The sequence below is a fragment of the Protomyctophum parallelum genome (genome assembly GCF_964188405.1).
Source record: "Protomyctophum parallelum genome assembly, chromosome: 4".
NCBI lineage: Eukaryota > Metazoa > Chordata > Actinopteri > Myctophiformes > Myctophidae > Protomyctophum > Protomyctophum parallelum.
Genome location: NC_139700.1, coordinates 47,623,354 through 47,637,589, shown reverse-complemented (window position 1 = coordinate 47,637,589; position 14,236 = coordinate 47,623,354). Strand labels below are relative to the sequence as shown.

At 45.5% G+C, this 14,236-nt stretch overlaps 1 protein-coding gene across 1 annotated transcript in view; it reads right to left on the bottom strand.

The window, feature by feature from the left end:
* myo5c (myosin VC) overlaps positions 1–14,236 on the bottom strand; it is a gene marked incomplete at both ends in the record, with an annotated part of 200,950 nt that overhangs the window by 173,942 nt on the left and 12,772 nt on the right. The window contains 10 exons of the mRNA XM_083762844.1: positions 51–162; positions 401–487; positions 650–747; positions 1,131–1,268; positions 1,616–1,699; positions 4,361–4,483; positions 5,145–5,285; positions 5,958–6,039; positions 8,898–9,166; positions 10,655–10,761. Of these exons, the coding sequence (XP_083618970.1) occupies positions 51–162; positions 401–487; positions 650–747; positions 1,131–1,268; positions 1,616–1,699; positions 4,361–4,483; positions 5,145–5,285; positions 5,958–6,039; positions 8,898–9,166; positions 10,655–10,761 (1,241 nt within the window). The remainder of the gene's footprint in view (positions 1–50; positions 163–400; positions 488–649; positions 748–1,130; positions 1,269–1,615; positions 1,700–4,360; positions 4,484–5,144; positions 5,286–5,957; positions 6,040–8,897; positions 9,167–10,654; positions 10,762–14,236) is intronic.

The window sequence follows — 14,236 nt, the reverse complement described above, 5'->3', positions numbered from 1 at the left end:
CTGGACACGAAGTAGTAATGAACCTGGACAGGAAGTAGCAATGAACCGACCTGAATGATCCTCTCCAGTGTCGCCCTGCAGGCCTGTTTCCTGTCCGTCAGGCTGAGCTCCTGATTGGTCATCAGCACCCTGTATCTGCTGTGGAAGTCCGTGTATGTCCACCTGATACACACACGCACACACACACATTTGGGTGAGATGTTTAATACGCAAAATGCTGTCAGACCCCCGGTGCTTATCAGGTAAGGGGCGGGTATTTGCGATAGGGCTACTTTTTGGAAATTTTACACAACAGGAGAGGTAGCGCTGAACTGACCTATACCATGCAGACCCTTCTGGCAGGTCTATTATACACACCTGTGGCTCATCTATGTACACACCTGGATGGATCTATCCTCACCTGGACGGGTAGCTCTGAGCGCTGATATGAATGGTTTCCAGCACGCCACAGGCCCGTAACTGCTGCACCACCCTCCTGCAGTCATACCTGAACCACAATGATAACGACAACAATGACATCAATGTGGCTCATAATAATAATAATAATAATAATAATAATAATAATAATAATAATGATCTAAAAGGGACACGGTGCTCTAGAGCCGGTCTAGTGATAATAATAAAGCGTGGTGTCATGTTGTATACTCACTCAAACGGGAGTTTGTGGTCGTTGGGTTTGATGCATCGTACGTAGTGAGGTGTGGTGGCATTCAGGGTTTCCATGAGCAGCGACAGAGAGCCACGGAACTGTGAATGCACGCGCGCACGCACACGCACACACACACACACACACACAAAGCAGTGGTTCTCAGAGTGCAAATCCAGCCCTGTTCATACAGACAGATAATAGGCACTAGGCAGATAGATTGTGTGTGTGCGTGTGCGTGTGTGTGTGTGTGTGTGTGTGTGTGCGCGCACGTGCATGCATCCAAACCTTCTCTCCCACCATGGCCCTTAGCTGTGCGTGCATCCAGACCTTCTCGTGCGTTCGTGCGTGCGTGCGTGCATCCAGACCTTCTCGTGTGTGCGTGTGTGCGTGCGTCCAGACCTTCTCGTGCGTGCGTGCGTGCGTGCGTGCGTGCGTGCGTGCGTGCGTGCGTGCGTGCGTGCGTGCGTGCGTGCGTGCAGACCTTCTCTCCCACCGTGGCCCTCAGATGCTTGTTGGAGGGTCTGGGGGACGGCCGGGCTGCCTTCACCCTGAACGCCTGCTTGTTTCCAGGCTGGCTCTGTTCCTCTGAGTCCTGGAAGAAGTTGGCTAGCAGGGGAAACTGCAACACCATGACATCACATCATACTATGACATCACATCACATGATGTCATGACATCACATGATGTTATGACATCACATCATGTTATGACATCACATTATGCTATGACATCACATGATGTCACATCATGTTATGAACTATAAATGAATGAATGAACGAATGAACGAATGAACGTATGAATGAATGAATGAATGAATGAATGCAATAATGAATTATTAATGAATGAATGAATGAAAGAACGTATGGATAAATGAATTAACTTATGAATGAATTAACTTATTAATGAATGAATGAATGAATGGATGAATGAATGAATTAACTTGTGATGTGAGTGATGTGAGCATACGTCACTGGCTCTCATGATGTCCACCAGTTCTTCGTAGAGAGCGTCTCGGTTTTTCTCCAGGAAACCCCGACACTGATATTCAACCTGTCAAAATAAAAGACACTGGTATTCAACCTGTCAAAATAAAAGAAGACACTGGTATTCAACCTGTCAAAATAAAAGAAACCACTGGTATTCAACCTGTCAAAATAAAAGAAGACACTGGTATTCAACCTGTCAAAATAAAAGAAGACACTGGTATTCAACCTGTCAAAATAAAAGAAGACACTGGTATTCAACCTGTCAAAATAAAAGAAGACACTGGTATTCAACCTGTCAAAATAAAAGACACTGGTATTCAACCTGTCAAAATAAAAAAAGACACTGGTATTCAACCTGTCAAAATAAAAGAAGACACTGGTATTCAACCTGTCAAAATAAAAGACACTGGTATTAAGTACAAAACATTTCCATGTAGCTTCTTCATCTTCATCTGGGGTTGAAGATGAAGGTGGTTTGGGGGGGGGGGGGGGGTCACTACCTCATACCAGTCCTGCTCCTGAGATGCACCAGAATATTAAAAAAAAATATATATAGGCTTGAGGCATGGTGGAATTTCCTTAAAGGACCACTTCACCACTTTTCAACCTATCTTTAATAATAGGTCCTCACTAATAATCATGATAAAAATGGCACGATTTATTTCTACTCAGGAGGAGCACTTTTTCTAGTAAAAGCACCGGAAAATTGGACATTCTAAGTACAGTGCTTGAGTAAATGTAATTAGTTACTTAGATATCGTCGGAAAATTCCGACGACTAAACTAAGGGCGACCGGGCTTTTGCTGTAGTTGCTCCCACACTGTGGAATACCCTACCCCTTTCTTTAACAGTTTGACTGCGGAAAACGATTTACCAGACTTTTAATCAACCCCCCTTCACTGCCGAGATTGTTGTATTACCTTTAGAGCATACGCTGAATTATTTGGGCTTTTAATCCGCGAAAATCGAGCGAAAAAAGCTTCCCCCGTTTGTTATGAACGGCCGGACCACCCGCCATCTTGGTACACCCGGAAGACGCAGCACAGGAGCCTCCTCCATGAGGCGTTGAACCCCATTCGTTTGTATTGGCCTCAATTTCCCAGAAGCCCTAGCAGCCCACAGCATGTGACGATTTCCGGTTTCATCATCCAAACAGATGCATCTACTCTCTTTCTCCGCGGCGAAGAAGGAATTTATATTTATTTTTTACATTGCGGCGGATTAAACACATAAAACAAAAGTCGCGTATGTCCGATATGGCAGCGACATTAACCTGGAGTAATCCATTCAAAGCACGGAAACTGTTAAAGAATGCAGTCTTTCGACATTTTCAAGAAGTTGCTGAAAACATATTTATCTCGATTGCATTTTGACCTGTGAAATGTCTACCTGACCTATTTGCCGTTTGGTTTTTGTTATTCTTCTTGTTGTGTTATTAATCTTGTGTTTTAATTTGATTGTTTTTATTACCTTGTTGACCACTGTACAGCACATTGCAACGTTTGTTTTGAAATGTGCTTTATAAATAGAATGTACTTACTTACATTTACCGCTCTCCCCCAATAACACAGGAAATATAAATGTACTCTAGTCATTTTAACATGGAGAAGGAAGGTTTAGCAACTTTAGGACATGGTCACGCCAACCCTATATTCTACCTACGAGGGTGGATTCTGCAATGGGAATGGAACGCGTTGCTGCCATTTTCGGAGGTTCCAGACCCACAGGAACGCACCCAGAGTGCCGGCCCGATTCCGGCTAGCCGCCCTGTGTCCGAAACGGTTGAGAAATGACAGTTACCGTGTTGGGGTCCCTCTACTGTACTGTACTGTCACTGTCACTGTCACTGTCACTGTACTGTACTGGCACACCCGAAATCACCATATATACAGTTAATATGTGCGTGTGTGTTTGTGTGTGTGTTAGGTTGCGCACAGGTGGTGAAAAACAACCATGCTGTTTTCGTGCTCAAGACGCACCCACCCACCCAGTCAGCCACACACATAGCTCCGTAAGGGAGTGGTTGCACCACTCAAAAATAAAAGAAACGCTCAATTTCGATTGCATTGCACTGGCAGAATCCTCCATCGTAGGTAGAATGAAAGTGCGGGAGTGACTGTGCCCTTGACGTAATTTTAACCCACTCTATTTGCCAGGGAGAAAAAAAGGAAGGCTTTTTTCTATTTTTAACTCGACCTCAAAGAGCACCTTATCAGTGTTGTTTTTGGCAGCAAATTTTTATTTTAGTTTTAGTCAGAGTCCCTGGAATAGTTTTCACTTAGTTGTAGTCACATTTTCGTCACCTGGAATGTTTTAGTGCTAGTCAAGTCGACTAAATATCATATAAGATTTTAGTCGACTAAATCTACAGGTGATTTAGTCGACTAAAATGTATTTTGGTGGGCCGTCGTAATGGCTGATTTTACACTTTTACACTACACATTTTACACGATCTACAAGCTCACAACGCGTCGCGCTGCAACGCGTTGTGAGCTATGTGCTGCTATTTTCAGCATGCAAGCAAGTGCAAAATTACATACTGGATATCTTGTCCACTAGTCCCTTCCTAACATTTTTGTCTAGTTTTTTTTTGTTGACGAAATTGTCAGTATATTTAGTCTTGGTTTTAGTCGTCATACTGAAGAGTTTTCATTCCGTTTCCATTTAGTTTTCGTCAGTGGAAAAAGGTAGTCTTAGGTCTTAGTCGACGAAAACCACACTGCACCTTATCTGCAAAGTGCTGGATCAGAAAGGCCTGGCTGGAGAGGCGAGGTTTCTCAAACAGAGGGTTGCTTTCCAGGTAGTTGTAGAGCTTCTGCAGCCAGTTCTGATCCGTTCCCTGAGGAAACTGAGGAAACAACCAGTTCCAAAAAAGATTAAATACTTATATTCTATCAATTACATCCACCCACGGAGCTTTGAATTCACGGTAGAGATGCACGATGAATCGGTAGCATAATCGGAATCGGCCATAAAAATGCTATATCGGTATCGGAACAGTCCCAAAATAATACAGATTATTTAAATCGGTTTTCACCGGCAAAAATGTTTTTAAATGAAAAATGTGAACAAATCATCAATGAGTTCAATATAAATCAAAAGTGTCTAGTACCTCTAGTCTAGAATAAAAGCCAGATCAAATGATGAAACTGCTATGAGCAATAATATGTCAATGTTAATGACATTTTTATTTTTATTTTTTTGGTTCAAAACAAATTCAAAACAGGTGCTACGCATGGGCTGTTGAGTGATAGTCAACGAGCACTTCCAAACTCCAGCAAAAAATCATCTGCTATCTATTATAGGACGCAGAGAATAAAACAAACCAACGTTTCGGTAAACAAGTGCCTTCTTCAGGGTATGGGCGAGCGGTTAGACGCGTGCCACATGTGCGTGAGATTCAAGTATTGCAATAACTCCTGTATGGATCATCCAGATGTTTTATTAACAACATTATAATAAGTCCTGTATTAATCATCCAGATGTGTGTGTTGTTGTTGTTTATTTACCACACACTCTTCGTCGAGCAGGTCCAGGACTCCCATCTTGGCTTCGATCAGGTCGATGACCGGCTGGTTGTCGTAGAAATCGATCAGCGTCCACGGGATGTCCTCCCGCATGTACTCCTCCTGCTCCAGCTTAAACACGTGCTGATCAGAGAGGAGACAACATCAAAGGGATGTACTCCCACATGTACTCCTAGTAACATTAACCCAATTTGGGGCGGGAACCCCTTTTGGTGTTTTAAGCATTATGTTATACTTATATTGAAAGATAGCAGATCTACAAACTCATAGCGCGGCACTTGGTGCCGCGCTATGAGCTTGTAGGTATACGATATTTCGATATTTCATGTCAAGGACCCCAAAAATTATATGTAATTGGCCGCCGACGCCCATCTGAAAATATGTTGTTCCAGGGATTCCCCCCAGAAGCAAAGATTTGAGTTAAAAACGTTCTAAAAGAATATATTAGATAGATTTGTGCCGCATTTTCACGATTCTTCGAAAATAGCAGACCTACAAGCTCGTAGCGCGGCACTTGGTGTCGCGCTATGAGCTTGTAGATCTGCTATTTTCCAATAGCTAAAGTATAACATAATGCTTAAAACACCAAAAGGGGTTCCCGCCCAAAATGGGTTACACACACTGATCAAACAGGAGGACACATTAAAGGGTAAAACATTAAAGGGATGTCCCCTGTTCCTCCGATTCACTTAGGATTACGGTTACAAATTGTGAATTAATTGGAAAATGACAGTATAGTAATGCAAACCTGCGTGTGCTTGCGTGTGCATGTGTGTTTGTGTGTGCGCACTGTACCAGATTGAACTGCTGCTGTAGTTTCTCGTTGGCGTAGTTGATACAGAACTGTTCAAAACTGTTGGTGTCGAAAGTTTCAAATCTGCCGTGACGGAATGTGACAACGTTACAATGTTACAGCGTTATACAAAGATACAACGTTACAATGATGCAATGTTAGTGTAAATCATAAAAAGTGACAATGATGAAACGGAGCTGTAATATTCTGGGACTTGTAAATAACACACATGGAGAGCATTCAAACATAGGTCTTTACTTCTTGACTCTCAATGCAGAACTGCACACACACAGCACACTCAGAGGCTACAACAGGCTGCAGGGGATCTTGCTAATCAGCACAGGTGGAAATAATGTTCTCAATCAGTGGCATGATCTTTCACCTAGAAGACACTCTATTACACTCCTCCCCTTTTAGAATTTAAGCAGCAATTTACAATTACACAAAAACAATGCCTCATGTCTTCAATTCAAAAGAAACAATAAGTATAACATTTGGTTAACAGCACAGATCTCAATTTACTGCCTGGGAAAGATAAAGTCACTTCAATGAGTTATCAGTCTCTGTGGTTGTACCCTAGCTCTCTCTGGGTACCTGCGTTTAACAGGTGAACTATCTGTTTCTGAGGTTAACACTGGTGAGGATGGCACCCCAACAGCCTGTTCTGTATGAACAGGGGGTGCTGTTTCGCTCACTGGTGAACTGGGGGGAGAAAATGGTACAGGGAGCACACCCACTGCAGCAGGTGGAATCAACGTAAGCAAGGGTCTGCCCACAGCTTCTCTCCATGGCACCATGTGATCCACATGTACTGTCCGCTGTCTCTGTCCCTCTTGTATCAAGTAAGTGACAGGTCCCAGTCTCTTGAGAACTGTTGCCTGAATCCACTTCTTGACTCCATCCCTGAAATTTCGAATGCGGACGTCCTCTCCTTCCCTGAAAACACGAACAGGAGAGTCTCCACGGTCATGATGGTACTTCTGTGCGGCTTGTTGTTTTTCAACCCGTCTGGCAAGCTCAGACTTCAGTAAACTGAACCGGGTTCGGACCTGGCGTTTCAGGAACAACTCAGCTGGGGTCCGACCAGTCACAGTGTGGGGTGTACTGCGGTACATAAGTAGGAAGTTTGCTAACCTGTGACTGAGCGGCAACAAAGCCTGACCATCCGCCTACAGCACATTTTTTGTCAGAGCTCGCTTCAGGATCTGTACAGACCGTTCTGCCGGTCCGTTTGATGCAGGGTGGTATGCAGGCACGGCAGTATGTCTGATTCCATTACTCTGCAGGAATTGAGTAAACTCCTTAGACACTAGTTGCGGGCCATTGTCCGAAACCAACTCTTCTGGTAGGCCATAAGCAGCAAACAGGCCCCTCAGAACCACAATGGTGTTTTGAGAGGTTGTGGAGGACATTGGGAAAACTTCCAACCACTTGGAGTGGCTATCTATGACAATTAGAAAATGCTGCTTGTCTTTCTCAGCAAAATCAATGTGAATCCTCTGCCACACTCTTTCTGGCCATCTCCAATGGTGCAGCGGCGCAACCGCTGGCATTTTCTGTACTGCTTGGCATACTGAGCACCCTTGCACAAGTTATTGGATATCAGCATCACAGCCTGGCCACCAGAGATAACTGCGGGCAAGAGCCTTCATACGACAGATACATGGGTGCTCATGGTGAAGGTCTTCCAGTACTCTCTGTCGATGAACTGGGGGTATGATGACTCTTTGGCCCCAGAGAATGCAGCCTTGCTCTGCTGACAACTCCTGTCTGTGCATGAAGTACGGTCTCAGTGCTTCATCCTGCACATGATTAGGCCAGCCATTCATTGTGTAGCTCCACACCTTGCTAAGAACAGGATCCTTCATTGTAGCATTCTCAATGTCGTTTGCACTGATTGGTAATTCCTCCACATGAGAGAAACAGAAGATACTTTCCTCCTCTGCTGTGTTGTCACCCGAGGCTTGAAGGCGTGACAAAGCATCAGCATTTGCATGATCAGCTGATTTCTTGTATTCAATGACGTAATTGTACGCCATGAGAATGAGAGCCCAACGTTGCATCCTCAAAGCTGCCAATGTTGGAACGGCTGTTTTCGGCCCCAGGATTGCCAACAATGGCTTGTGGTCTGTCAGGAGAGTGAACTTTCTCCCATACAAATATTTGTGGAATTTCTTTACTCCAAAAATGATGGCAAGCGCCTCCTTTTCAATCTGGGCATACTTCGTTTCAGCATCGGTCAGAGTCCTCGATGCAAAAGCCACAGGTCATTCCTCTCCATTTTCCATCACATGGGAGATCACAGCACCAACTCCATAAGGCGATGCATCACATGCAAGTTTCAGCGGCATGCGAGTGTCGTAGTGCACCAACACTGTATTCTGCTTCAACAGTTGTTTAGCATAATTAAACGCTTTAGCACATTCAACAGTCAACAGTCAAGTTCAATATTCTGGGACTTGTAAATAACACACTTGGAGAGCATTTCTTTACTTCTTGACTCTTAATGCAGAACTGAACACACACAGCACACTCAGAGGCTGCAGGGGATCTTGCTAATCAGCACAGGTGGAAATAATGTTCTCAATCAGTGGCATGATCTTTCACCTAGAAGACACTCTATTACAATGACAAAACGGAACAGTATATCACTGTATACAGTTTTTTTGCATGTTGCATGAGAGGGCGAGAGGTGGTGGAGTTAGTTGCTTTAGCAGACAGTTTGAGGGTCCAATGGAGTTAATCAGGTTTTGTCCAGAGCTTTTTTAACCAACACACAGACGTGTAAAAGGTGTTCAATAGCAGTGATTAATGAAACAAAAAGAAAATAAATCTAAAACATTGAAAATGGATTTAGGTGGTTTCCTCCCGACAGCAACGACATGTGACTACTATTTTATTAAAATAAAATAATAACAAAAGAAGCTATAGAGCGTGCTCACCCGTAGATGTCCAGGACGCCGATGAAGGCGTGACCGTCCACCGGCACCCTCAGGGCGCCGTTAATGCGGGCGATGACCCGCTCGAACAGGTGGGCGTACAGGTGCTTGGCGAGGGCGTCGCGGGCGCTGGCCGCCTGCGCCCGCCCCACCGGCCGCACCACCGTCTCCGAGCGGAGCACCATGCGCCGGTGGCACAGCCAGCGGCACAGGGCGTCCGCCGAGCCCACCCCCAGGAGCTCACAGAACACGGACAGGTGAGGGTCGCTGGGCTGCAGCACAGTGGGGGGGGGGGGGAAGAAAGCACTCATTGAACCCATTCTGACCTGAGATCAGATTCTAAAAAATGTCTGTTTGAAAATGACGCTTGATAAAGCTATGTTTCTATGTCAGTCGTTCTTCGATTTTTTGAAAAATAGCAGACCTACAAGTTCATAGCGTGGCGCGCTATGAGCTTGTAGATCTGCTATTTTTCAATAGCTAAAGCATAACATAATGCTAACACCAAAATGGGTTCCCGCCCAAAATGGGTTAAGCAATATTACACTCGAGGGTGTGGTTTAACGTGATTATTGCCACGGCAAGCATCACTGAAGTGGCAATAATCACGTTAAACCACACCCTCGAGTGTAATATTGCAATTCTACAACAGTTACCCTTAAAACTAAGAAAATTGCTGAAAAAATATTTTTTTTTAATGTTTTTTGTAATGTAAATCACTCTGGATTAAGAGCGTCTGCTAAATGCCTAAATTGTAAATTGCTACAGCGTTCCCTAACACTGAGCTGTGTTGTGTTTTGAGGCTGTGTTTGTGTGTGTGTGTGTGTGTGTGTGTGTGTGTGTGTGTGTGTGCATGCGTGCGCGGCATGTGCTCAAGCTGACTGGCTGAGCACGGAATGTGATGTATGGTGACAACAGTGCCGCTCATGTCACGCGGGTGTGATATTTTTCTCCATATCGCTGTGTGAGAGACTGTCCACTGAGCAACTCAAAGTGAGGCTGAATGACAAGCATTTTGCATTCTGGCTCTTTGAGGGGAGCTAGCGCCCCCTATGGCCAGCTTGGTGTGTTTGTGTGTTCTCAGGGGCGGCCTTAGGAATCTGGAGGCCTGTTTCAAGACCAAATATGAGGCCCCCACATACCTATGACATCATTATTTTGTTGAGGCCCCCCTGAGGGTGGAGGCCCGTTTCAATTGAAACTGGTGAAACATACTTAAGGCCTATATCGCAGAGGCATATCGCAGAGGAAAGTGTGGTTGGATCCACGACGGGATCCAACGACGGGATCCAACCTTCATTGACGCTTGCGGAACTCGACTTCGTCTCGTTCCTTACCGAGTACACAGTGTACTCTCTACTGCGAGTGAGGTTAAGCATGCAACCAAGTGTGAAAACAGTCATTATAAGACACCAGCAAGGCCGGCAAAAAAGCATTTTTGCCGACAAAATCAACTGTTTAGTCCAGTATAATCTTATGATATTCAGTCGACTAAAACAAGGCTAAAACTAAAATATTGCAGATGACTAAAATATGACAAAAAATAAATTACATTTTATTCAAAAGACTATGACTAAAAAAAATACGCATCTGAAGTGAGTGGTGCTGTACTGTACCGTACTGTACTCCTCCCTGCGTGTGTGCACGCACGCACACACACACGCACATACGCACGCAGCTCCGCATAGGAGTGGCTAGCACCACTCGAAAAACGACTTGCTGTCAAAATCACAACAGTGACAGACATGCAGGGCTCTTACATTCACGGAGGATCTGTCGCCGCCCTGGTGGCTGATGTCAACGTTGCCCAGATGCAGAATGCTCGCCAACACCTTGAGGACGTCCCGCCGAAAGTCCTCCTTCAAACCTGACGAGACGAGAGAGCAACGATGGTGGATAGAGCAGTGGTTCGCAAAGTGTCTAGGGGTCCTTGAGGGAGTTCCAGGGGGTCCCCACACCAAAATCCAATCCTGTACTTCTAACCCAAGGAAGCTCTTCTCCACTTTCACCTCCCTCCTTAAACCCCCTCCCCCCACTCAACCCTCATCCCTCACTGCTGATGTTTTTGTCAACTACTTCGAGAAGAAGGTTGATGATATCAGCAGCTCCTTTCCTCCCCTCCCACATAAAGTGGCATCTGACTCAACCAACACCAACCCCAACATACCATGCATGTCCTCCTTCTCTCCTCTTTCCCCAGACGAGGTTCTACAACTAGTAACATCCTCTAGACCTACCACTTGTCCTCTTGACCCTGTCCCGTCTCCAATCTTCCAGACCATTGCACCTGATCTGCTCCCCTTCATCACCTCCATCATCAACACCTCAGTAACCTCAGGCTACGTCCCATCTGCCCTCAAGTCAGCCAGAGTAACACCACTCCTCAAAAAACCAACCCTTGACCCCTCAGATGTCAAGAACTACAGACCGGTATCACTCCTTTCATTTATTTCTAAAACCATTGAACGTGTCGTCTCCAACCAGCTCTCTCTCCATCTCTCACAGAACAACCTGCTGGATCCCAACCAGTCCGGATTCAAGAAGGCCCACTCCACAGAAACTGCCCTGCTGGCAGTCACAGAAGCACTACATGCTGCCCAAGCTGCTTCCCACTCTGCAGTACTGATTCTCCTAGACCTATCAGCAGCATTTGACACAGTGAACCACCAGCTGCTCCTAGACACCCTAGCTGAGCTAGGCATCGGTGGAACGGCACTAAAGTGGTTCTCCTCCTACCTCACCGATCGGACCTACCAGGTTTCCTGGAAAGGTCTGCTATCATCCCCCCGAACCCTCCAAACTGGGGTCCCACAGGGATCTGTACTTGGTCCCCTCCTTTTCTCACTGTACACTAAATCCCTTGGCACTATCATCTCTGCTCACAATATATCCTATCACTGCTACGCCGATGACACACAACTGTTCCTATCCTTCCCCCCCTCTGCCACTCAGGTGGAAGAGCGCATCACTGCATGCCTGGCTGACATCTCACAGTGGATGTCCTCCAACCACCTCAAGCTGAACCCAGACAAGACTGAGCTTCTCTTCTTCCCAGCTAAGTCCTGCCCTATGCGGGAGCTAACTATTTCCGTAGACAACGCCCTGGTAACGTCTGTCCCAACAGCCAGGAATCTTGGTGTTGTCCTGGACAGTCAGCTCTCGTTCAAAGCTCACATCACAGCTGTCACTCGATCATGTAGGTTCACACTCTATAACATACGACGGATTAGACCGTTCCTCACCCAGGAATCAGCCCAGCTCCTAATCCAGACAACAGTCTTGTCAAAACTCGACTATTGTAACTCCCTCCTTACTGGCCTACCAGCATGTGCACTGGTCTTCTGGTCTTCAACCAGCCAAAATTCTCACATGTCTCCCCCCTGCTCCGCTCCCTCCACTGGCTCCCGGTCGCTGCCCGCACAGAATACAAAACTCTGATGCTGGCATTCAAAGCAACCAAAGGTATGGCTCCCCCATATCTTACAAGTATGATTGAACCCTACAAACCCTCCCGCGCACTCAGATCAGCCAACGCAGGGAAACTGGAAGTACCCTCACTAAAAACGCCGGGACAACGCTCCACACGTCCCAAACTCTTCTCCCTTCTGGCTCCAAAACTGTGGAATGCACTTCCCATTGCAGTCAGAACTGCAGCATCACTCCCAATCTTCCGCCGTAGCCTGAAAACCCACCTTTTCAGACTCCATCATGGCCCATAGCACTTACCCTAACCCCTTAGATAGCATTTATGTTGGCTTAGATAGCATTTGACACAGACTTATAGCATGTTATGTAGACAGCACTATAATTGTATTGTATATAGTCATAGCACGCCATAGTACATATGTATAGCATAGTAGTGAATATGTATAGTTTATTATGTATAGTGTATGTATAGTTTCATCATATAGATATTCCGCTGTTACCTTCTTAGCTTACGCATGTTTCATGATAAATGCTTTTATGTGATGTATTCCCATGATTTTGTTCTTGCCTAAATGTAAGTCGCTCTGGATTAAGAGCGTCTGCTAAATGCCTAAATTGTAAATTGTAAATTGTAAATTGTAAAAGATAGTTGGGAACCAAGTGGACCCTTATGTTAGCCTGGCTAATAAGCCAGACTCAAATCACACTGTCGTGTCCCGGCAGGCAATTTATTTTTGCCAACGGCTGATTCCTGATAAGCTAATAAGCCACCCCTTATGTGACTAACTCTGAGAGTGTACAAATTCCATTTGTATACACTCTCAGAGTTAAATTAACATATATTTTACAATATACATTGGGGGTCCCAGAGATAAAATTACCATTAAATGGGGGTCCGTAGACTAATGCATGTCAAACTGGGGGGTCCTTGAAATTAAAATGGTTGAGAATCACTGCTGGGGCCGTAAAAACCTTCTCTTATTGGGGTCCCCGGCGGCATATATTTTCAAATGGGGGTCCGTGGGCTAACAAGAGTCAGTTTGGGGTCCTTGACATGGCATAGTTTGGGAACCACTGGGATAGAGAACGTTTATATCCCCATATGGTTACTGAACTAAATATTCGTCACAAGCCACACGAGATTTCCAAACTAAAATTAGTTTTTTTCAGAGAAACAACTTTCTTCTTTTTTATTTTTATACTGTTGTACTGTTGTACTGTATTTTACGTTATTGTATTTTCATTGTTGTTATTGTGAAACACGTTTCTTTTTTGTATTTGCTATATAAATAAAGCGTAGATTTTAACCACTTTAACCATTATTTTAAACTGTAGCTGTTGAGAAATATGGCAGATAGAGCTTGTAAATCTGCAAGGGTGCATGTCTTTTTTCCGACACCCAAATAGCCGACGGGGCAATGGTCCGACAGCGTCGGACCATTGTCCGAAATACCGTATTTTGACACCAACAGTTCGACATGACATTAGACAGACAGAAGTTCCTGCAATAGTCCGAAAACCGTAGTTTAGACGAGGCAATAGTCCGACACGGGAGACGCGCAACGGCAACGCAAGTGAGTGTGCGTGCGTGCGAGAGAGAGGGGGGAGAGGGAGAGGCGCACGTGTGTGTGTCCGTACACACTGGCGGAACTACATTGGGCCGGGCCGGGGGGGGAGACAGCACGACCGGGCCTCGCCGAACCTGACTCAACAACAGCAGCCCAATAGCAGCCCCCCCCCCACACAGATAGTGTGCCTCTCCCTCTCCCCCCTCTCTCTCTCTCTCCCTCTCCCCCCCCCTCTCTCGCAAGCATGCACACTCACTTGCGTTGCCGTTGCACGTCTCCTGTGTCGGACTATTGCCTCGTCTAAACTACGGTTTTCGGACTATTGCGGGAAATTCTGTCTGTCAAATA